General features: G+C 38.2%; 1 protein-coding gene across 4 annotated transcripts; it reads left to right on the forward strand.

The window, feature by feature from the left end:
• Positions 1 to 212: 212 nt before the first annotated feature.
• pcgf1 (polycomb group ring finger 1) lies at positions 213 to 8,883 on the forward strand. Of its 4 annotated transcripts, none has more exons than XM_052155140.1 (9): positions 213 to 394; positions 2,642 to 2,747; positions 2,906 to 3,058; positions 3,146 to 3,217; positions 3,307 to 3,412; positions 5,910 to 5,952; positions 6,815 to 6,901; positions 8,152 to 8,232; positions 8,710 to 8,883. In XM_052155140.1, exons 1-9 carry the CDS (start codon positions 308 to 310, stop codon positions 8,758 to 8,760), a joined length of 786 nt encoding a protein of 261 aa, XP_052011100.1. In that variant the 5' UTR covers positions 213 to 307; the 3' UTR covers positions 8,761 to 8,883. The 4 variants fall into 4 exon arrangements, with proteins under 4 accessions (XP_052011100.1, XP_052011101.1, XP_052011102.1 ...); XM_052155141.1 differs by having other exon boundaries at positions 6,818 to 6,901; XM_052155142.1 differs by having other exon boundaries at positions 8,152 to 8,824.
• The last annotated feature ends 225 nt before the right edge of the window (positions 8,884 to 9,108 follow it).

Here is a 9,108-nt window from a genome sequence, read left to right on the forward strand (position 1 = left end):
CAATGGGCGCCCCATTCCCAGCTACTCATTTGTTACAGATAAAAACATCTCAATAAAACCTGATTTATTCTGATAAAATTATGACTTTTTAATAGGCCCTTCTAAAAGAATATGGCGTGACATGTTTAAAAGACTGGTGTCTGAAGGCTAAAAGAAGTACTGAGGGAATACTTAAAAAAGACGTTTGAACACACTCGATAATGTCAGTTAACATGAGCGTGGAAAAACAAGCGGGTCCTCCTCCCGCCTCTCACCGACCGAACTCACCCACTCTCCCGTTACCCGGAAGTATGCAGAATTCCCAAAGATGGCGGAACAAGGTCCGATGGCGATAGCGATGCGGCTAAGAAACCAGCTGCAGAACGTCTACAAGCTCGACCCGTTGAGGAATGAGGTGAGTGGTCGGGGCAAGAGACGTTTTAACGGCGTACCTTTCGCCGCGCGCTCAGGGGTTTATAGACGTGCGTGAGAAGGGTTTTCTGCGGCGCGAAAGCTGAGACGGAGCGCGAGACCGTGCGCTGTGTCTGCGCAGGCGTGAGTGTTGCTGTTGTGTTTTCGTTTGACGTAGCGGCGGGGTTCTTGTCAAATCTGCCCCACGTCTAATCTTCTACTTTTTGTGCTTGTACCCGCAAAAATGCAGTGCACGAGTAAAATGAACTGGGTATTTATGTTCTTAGTCTGCGCACAGCTATAACGGTGGTCGTTCACACCGCGTGCTGTCCGTGAAATCCTACATGCTTTATAATGCGCTTTGGCATAGACAAGTGTATCGATACGAGCTGCTGTTGCATGCATTGTTTATATTTTTGAACATTAATGTATTTACGTGAGAATTCAGTTACGCGACATAATATGACCTTACGATATGGTTGTCAACGATTTTCTTACCTCGGATCATTAGTTTAATTCAGTTGCTTTGTCAGATAGCAGTCCGACCTGTGATCCCTATTAAGCCAACGCCATCATACTCAGAGATCGGTTTGTTTACCTGACACCTGACCCGAGTTTAAAAGTAAAGTGGGCTTCTGCCACACCGCGGTCAAGTGCAGCTGTTCTCTAGAATGCCGCTATTTGCGTCGAGCTCGTATAAGCAGTGGTGGGCTTCAAAAGTGTGGAACCACATTGATTATTTGTTTATCCATTAAATAAACAAGATCTATATCAAAATTATATATATTTTTAAAAAGTAAAGCAAATAACGTTTTTGATGTAAAATTAATACATATTAATACATCTATGACACTAATCAGTAGCAAACAAATTTATCACATTGAAGCACAGAAGATGCACTTTGGAACATTATCATAACATGCTGGGATGATGACCATCAGGTTTTGTATAAACTCTCCATGCCAGCTTCATATACCAGCTTCATTAAAGTACAATGAGGACATATAGAATACTATGAAATTCTGAAATTATTATTGTTATTATTTCAATCAAGTTGTTAAGCTGATAATATAATTCAGATCTTGCTCCACGGGGGGCCAATCATGAGCTTGGCCCAGTTTGGCAACCACATCCCCATCCACACCTTACCTTTAGAGCTGGGTCCAGGCCTGATATAATTTGTTTTTGGGGGGGGAAATGTTTAAACTAGAAATATATGGAAAACATAAAAAATTTTACCAGTGGTCTCAGATTTTGGATTCCACTGTACATTCAAGTGTTCTGCAACAAATTGTTCTTTTGAAATCCAATTCCTTCTTCAGAACATTCACGTCGTTCATGTGTGAGAATTCTTATTAGAAGATCTGTTAAGGGTTATTATTTCTTCATGAATGAGTGTGCTTGTGGTGTTCTCGGTCTGACAAATTTTAGTAATTAAAGAAACTGTACAGGAGATCTCTAAAACACCACATGAATGATTTCTCTTCGCAAAAATACAACTTATTGTTGTTTATATGCAGTAACACACCACGACAACGATATCTTAGTCATGAAATTATGTTTGCGGCCCATTTTACTTCTGTAATCGGACATATTTCCAAATGAAGCAGGATAAAAAAGTATGTTTTTTCCTTCAGGAGTTGTTTGGATTGTGTAAAGTCTCTTTAGTGGTTGGGGCGGCGTTGGTAACTAACAGACTGATCTGACTGTGAAAATGGAAACTGTAGGTTGAATTTTCTTAAGCTAAAATCGGTCTGTGTTTACTATCGTAATCTTGACCAACCATTTAGGAGATTTCAGTCTTTTCCCATTCAAGTAGATAGGAGCTGCACTGTCATGATTGGGAAAAACCCTCCTGAGAGCGTTCCTTTTATGGCCAACAGTGGACTCACTTGCTAGAAAGACTTTGATCCAAACTCTGGCCTCCCATGCTGTTGACACAGCCTGCTTCCGTTTACACCACAAAGGAAAGTAAAAATATTGGCGCGAATGGCAAAATGTCTGATAGGATATGAGTCGGCATAATCGGACTAGGGTACCGGAACTCTCAGAAACAACATGCCGGCTTCTGGTGTGACTGTTAAAACTAAAGGGGCTTGGTGATGTCAGCCAAAGTGAAAGTTGTTTCAGAGGCAGAGCAAGTTATAAAATGTTTATGAAGACAAACATTTTCCTTCTTGGCTCTAATACAGAATTTCTTTGTTGACATGAATTTCCTGGATGACATGTTTCCCCCTGTTTGCTACCACAGGAAGAAGTTAAAATAAAGATAAAGGACCTAAATGAACACATTGTGTGCTACCTGTGTGCAGGATACTTCATCGACGCAACCACCATTACAGAATGCCTCCATACGTGTAAGTGTGTGTACTCATAACTCACTTACTCCCAATAATAACAAACTCTCAAGTTTGCTTTGATTTACAGCAATCTTTCATTGTTTTGTACCCTGTGCAGAAAAAAATCCTACTTTTTCATACTGAGTTACGAAGGTTTATTCCCCATCTCTCCGCAGTCTGTAAGAGTTGCATTGTGAAGTATCTCCAGACCAGCAAGTATTGTCCAATGTGTAACATCAAAATCCACGAAACGCAGCCCCTGCTGAATCTAAAGCTGGACAGAGTTATGCAAGACATTGTTTACAAACTAGTCCCAGGGCTACAAGAGAGTAAGTACAGTGAACAGAAACCATTGAACTTGACTGTGAGTTTATGACCTTGTCAGTTGTGGTTGAACATCAGTTTCATCTTCTCAGGTGAAGACAAAAGAATTAAAGAATTTTATCAGTCTCGGGGTCTTGAACGCATCATACAGCCATCCGGAGAAGGTAAATAAAACATAATAGCAAAATAAATTTTGTTTACTAAGATGCAAAATTCAAAGTCCACATTTGAATTTTGTTTGCATTTCCTATAGATTTGGGTCCAGATAATATGGGACTACCCTACACAAGCTTTGACCACTCCAAAGCTCATTTCTACAGATATGATGAGCAGGTCTCTCTGTGTCTGGAAAGGCAAAGGTAAGACTGCAGATAAGCTCTTGTCTTTAATTTTACTTGCAGTAATTCATTCTAATTACTTTCATTAGTAATATAAACATTTTGAGAACCTGCTTCACCAGCAAGTCATTGTGATTGTCATTTGTGTTAAAAATAATGGTAATTTTATATTTTTATAATTAGCTGTTATCTGCAGCAACACGGTTTTAAAGGAATTATTCCAGTTTCAACGTAAATTAAAGGGATAGTTCACCACAAAATTTAAATTCTCTCATATTTTACTCACCCTCATACTATCCCAGATGTGTATGGCTTTCTTTCTTCTGCAGAACACAAATGAAGATTTTTAGAAGAATATTTCAGCTCTGTTGGTCCATACAATGCAAATGAATGGTGACCAAATCTCAGAAGGTCCAAAAGCACATAAGAGTAATCCATAAGACTCTAGTGGTTTAATCTATGTCTTCAGATGAATATGATAGGTGTGGTTGAGAAACTTCCACATTCTGGTGTGACAGTGACTTTCATGTTAAGCCACCTACTGGTTTGAGCTGGTCAAAGGTGGAGATTGATAGTAAAACAGGAATTAAATATTTATCTGTTTCTCACCCACACTTATAATATCCCTTCTGAAGACATTGATTAAACCACTGAAGTACGGGTGGGTAAAAATATTGTTTTTCCGATGCATCGCAATCTTCATTTGTATAATGTTGATATACATTTTAAATCCAAAGATCAATCTTTTACGCATCGCTCAACCCTCCACAACAATGAGAGGAAATCACTCACATTTGCAACCAAATTCCGTGACTCATTTGGCATTGAATACTGTCTCTTTTAATTCTCTTAATTTTGAATCAATACCCAGCCCTACACTGGAGTCTTATGTATTACTTTTATGCTGCCTTTATGTGCTTTTTGGACCTTCTGAGATCTGGTCACCATTCACTTGCATTGCATAAACCTACAGAGCTGAAATATTCTTCTAGAAATCTTCATTTGTGTTCTGCAGAAGAAAGAAAGTAACACATCTGGGATGACACGATGATGATCATATGATGGGAGACTTTTCATTTTGGGGTGAACTGTTCCTTTAAGCTTAATCAACAGCATTTTTTTCACAATATTAATTTACACTAAATTATTTTAACCTTTAAAAGAAAATACAAAAATTGTGGTAACAGTAAGGCATTACAATGGAAGTGAATGGGGCCCATCTGTAAACATTAAAATACACATTGTTTCAAAAGTATAGCCACAGTGTTAACATGGCTTTAGTATAAAATCACTTACTAACCTTATCTGTGTAAAGTTCTTTACAATATTTAATCTTTATTGCCATGACGACAAAATGCGGTAAACCCTATAAGCTATATTATGACACTAAAATCATGTTAACTTGCATAATGTTTTCGTTTTTCTTTTCTCATGAAATGTTTGTATTTTAATGCTTATGGTCTGGCCCCATTCACTTCCATTGTAAGTGCCTCACTGTAACTGCAAATTTTGAATAAACGAAGGACGAATGGAAAAAAAATTCTGTGGAAATCAGCATAATGCTACAAATGTTTCAATGGAGCTTACCTTGTATTGAACATGAAATATTCCTTTAATTAGTGTTTGGCTATTTGAATCTAATGCGTAAGCCGAGCGTGTGTGTGTGTGTGTGTGTGTGTGTTCATCTGAGCCTCATTGGTCTGTCACTGCTCGTCAATGTCAGAATATTTGAGATGACCAATCAAATCAAAGTAGGCGGGCTTTATGTTCACAGCGCAATTTTAGCAGAGCGACTCGACGCGCTTCAGGTTTACGGTCGGTCAAGTGCGATATAAGATGTAAGTTGCTAAACTAAACATTTGCTATTTGACAGTTTTTTTAGGTCATAAATGTTAAACGAATCACAAAAATAAATGGTCCACTCGTAAAAGAGTGCGATTACCGAAGGGCCCTTGAATAGTTTTTTCTAAACCAAGGAGGATAGCCTGTAGCGATGCTAGGTGTCAGCTCTGCCATAAGCAGTGATTGTAATAAGCTTTGCACATTTTGACGGACTATTAGATGTAATGTTATTACCTTGACAAACTAATACATCATTAAAAAGATATGACTGAAGTTTCAGTATTTGTCTTAATTTGTGTCAGGAGTTATGCAATTCCAAACACACCCAAATACCCCCCCCCCCCTCCACCACCACCACCACCCACCACCTTAACTAACACATTTTCTGCGGGAAACCCTGCACTTTGGTTATGAAGGAATGATGTCATTGTTGTTGATTCAGTGGTGCTGCTGAAAATGGTCTGAAAACAAAGAAAGTAAAGAAAAATGATGACCAAAACACCAATCAGATTTGGCTGGTATTCACTATTGACAGATTTTCTTGCTCACAAATTTAGATGTTTGTCGCTATTAGCATTACCTTTAAGCAGGGAAAATGAATTAAGGAAACATGTTTTTGTTTGTAAAAGTGTTGGTACTGAGTTTTGTGTATTTTGTTTCCCTCCTATTTCCGCAGCTCATTATTATCTGGAAAAGACAAAAATAAATTAACTCTACAGGTAAGACCAGGTTCAGGGAAGGAACAACTGGTTAGTAAATCCTGTTGTCCTAATGTGTACGATTGAATGAATCTCAACACATTTTTTACATTGTTTTAAGGTAAAAAGAATAGTTGCCCAAAACTGAAAATTCTCTAATCATTTACTCACTCATGCCATCCCATATGTGTATAACTTTCTTTAGCAGAACACAAATTAAGATTTTTTGAAAAATATTTCAGCTCTTTTGGTCCATAAAATGCAAGTGAATGGTGACCAGAACTTTGAATCTCCAAAAAGCACATCAAGGCAGCATAAAAGTGTCCATTCCAGTGGTTTAATCCATATCTTCAGAAGTGATAAATTAGGTTTGGGTGAGAAACAGTCAATCCTTAAGTCCTTTTTTTACTATAAATCTTCACTTTTACTTTCACTTCCTTATTCTTCATTGGCTTTTTAGCGATTCGCATTTTTTGTGCATTCCACCACCTACTGGTTGGGGCTGGTCAAAGGTGGAGATTCCTTGTAAAAAAGGGCTTAAGAAATCTCACCCACACCCAACTTATCCACTCTGAAGACATGGATTTAACCACTGGAGTCGTATGGATTACTTTGCCTTTTTTGTGCTTTTTGGAGCTTCAAAGCTCTGGTCACCATTCATTTGCATTATATGGACCTACAGAGCTGAAATATTCTGATCTGAAATAAAAATTAAATTTTTGTTCTGCAGAAGAAAGTAATGAATTCATGAGGGTGAGTATATGATGAAATGATACAAATTTTGTGGTGAACTATCCCTTTAAAAGGTTTCAAGATACAAATAAATAATTGCATATTTTTTTTTGTTCAATTCTTTTAATCTGTCTGATTGATGTTTCTTCAGCAGAAATTTGTGCGTTGTTCGGTCAGGGCTGAGGTACGGCACCTGAGAAAAGTGTTATGTCATCGACTAAATGTGGAAAAACATCAGGTCTGACTCTCTTTCCCTTCTCACACTTTTGTGACATTGTTTGCTATATTTTGGAACAGAAACACATATTTAGTGTCACGGGAGAGCTTTAAATGCTCCATAAATCATCTCACTGCATTTAAAACAAAGATCAGTCACTACAGGTTGTATGTTTGCTGGCTCTGGTCTCCATGAGAAGCAATGCTAAAACTACCGAATCGAGCGATCCAGACAGAAAACATTTGAAGTGTTAAGTAAAATGTGTGCTGTTTTTGGCTGTAATAACAACTCGAAGAAGTTAATGATATCAATGTTCCTAACCTCAGGTCATCACTTTATTTCATCTACCCACACGGGTGAGACTGTCAAAAGATGGTCATTGCGACTCTGTGAAGTTTTGACACTATTATTTACACATAATTTATTTTTTTACAAAAATGTTTTACAAAACATCACCGTATTCGCTAAAACCACTCACTGATGCGAGTTAATCAATGGAGACCAGAAAACGAAAACCGGCTTCCATTATGAATTCAGTTCCCAATGCGCTCATAAGTCCTCGTGGTGGCGTAGTAACTCGCCTCAATATGGATGGTGGAGGACAAATCTCAGTTGCCTCCTGAGACCATCAACCCACGCATCTTATCACATGGCTTGTTGAGCGCGTTACCGCGGAGACGTGGCGCGTGTGGCTTCATGCTATTCCCGGCATCCACGCACAACTCACCACGTGCCCTTCCGAGATCAAACCACATTATAGCGACAACGAAGAGGTTACCCCATGTGACTCTACCCTCCCTAGCAACCGGGCCAATTTGTTTGCTTAGGGGACCTGGCTGGAGTCACTCAGCACGCCCTGGGTTTCGAACTAGCGAACTCCAGGGCTGGTAGTCAGCGTTTTTGCTCACTGAGCTACCCAGGCCCTGATTTGTCTGTTGTTAATGAACAGTCTACTTTCTGAGGTGATGTGCAGCTTCAACGTTATTGTGTAAGACCAACAAACTTCATATGATTATATAAATGGCATACACGATTTATAAATCGACAATTCAATTAGGCGTATTAGCTAAATGATCCCATAATAGAAAGAAGCTATGTTCAAATTTGAATGACCAGCTATGAAGGTTTTTTTTTTTTTTTTTTGTTTTTTATCTCTATATTGTGCAATGCAGTTAAACGGGCATTTCTAATTTTTAACCAAACCTCTCATTGTTCTTCTTTTCCAACCCCCTGTCTCCTGTCTTCATTGTGTGGTCGATGTTGCGCTGCAGGTCCAGATGTTATTCAATAATGAATCTCTCCCTGATCACATGACCATGAAGCGTCTCTGGCTGTCTCACTGGTTTGGGAAGGTATCACAGTCTCTTACGTCTCCAGCTAATTTCATACTGCATTCTTTTGCAGTATAAGCCCGTTTGCTATTGCTTTAGGTAGGATCTTCATTTCCCTAGCTTACTGGCAATTTACTGTGCTCTGTCTTAAACACTAAAGAAGTCTTCTCAGAGGAATCACAGGCAGATTTAAGATTTATTAGTACTAGGAAAAGCCATATGTCTAATGTCGCCTTGTGGTCTGAACAATGGAATGGAAGTGCTATTCTCCATATTGCTCTGGTTTGTGGGGCATCAAAATGTTGGGAGAATTTAGTGCAAGCAATTCCAAACCTCATATGTTTTAATGTGCGCTGGATGAAGTTCTGAGCGCCCTCTCTGTATAGTGTCAAAGTGATTAGCTTGTCAACAAGATAATAATCTGCTCCTTCAATTTGAGATTTTTTTTATTCATTTTTTTTTATGTTTTCCCTTTTTCGCTTCTCTCCCTTCTTTTAGGCGCAACCGCTGGTTCTTCATTATACCATAAAAGACAAGCGAACAAGATAGGATTGTGTAAAAATATCAACTGGTGTAAATAATTTGTATTTCACATATTCTATTTTAATAGCTTTCTGTGCATATTTACTTATTTTTTGGTATTGTATTTTTGAAAATAAATTAAGTGGTAAAAACTAATTGTTCTACACTATTGTTGTCTTTTTCTGTTTAATTACTTAAATCCTTGCTATTTAAAATGATGTGGTCCAAAATGGTGTCTAGCTGCTTAAATGAAACATTTTGAAGGTTCATTTTACCTTTTAGAAGGAAATGTATTTACAACACTACTGTTTTCTGACGTTATTCATGCTAGCGCCATCTTTAATTGTTGTCATCCTCCATTTTTAATGGAAATGA

The sequence above is a fragment of the Xyrauchen texanus genome, chromosome 23, assembly GCF_025860055.1.
Source record: "Xyrauchen texanus isolate HMW12.3.18 chromosome 23, RBS_HiC_50CHRs, whole genome shotgun sequence".
Classification (NCBI taxonomy): domain Eukaryota; kingdom Metazoa; phylum Chordata; class Actinopteri; order Cypriniformes; family Catostomidae; genus Xyrauchen; species Xyrauchen texanus.

Coding starts and splice junctions, on each gene's coding strand:
- pcgf1 (XM_052155142.1), top strand. CDS start 308: ATGGCGGAACAAGGTCCGATGGCGATAGCGATGCGGCTAAGAAACCAG. Junction 2,748..2,905: donor TACAGAATGCCTCCATACGT/GTAAGTGTGTGT, acceptor ATCTCTCCGCAG/TCTGTAAGAGTTGCATTGTG. Junction 3,059..3,145: donor AGTCCCAGGGCTACAAGAGA/GTAAGTACAGTG, acceptor TCATCTTCTCAG/GTGAAGACAAAAGAATTAAA.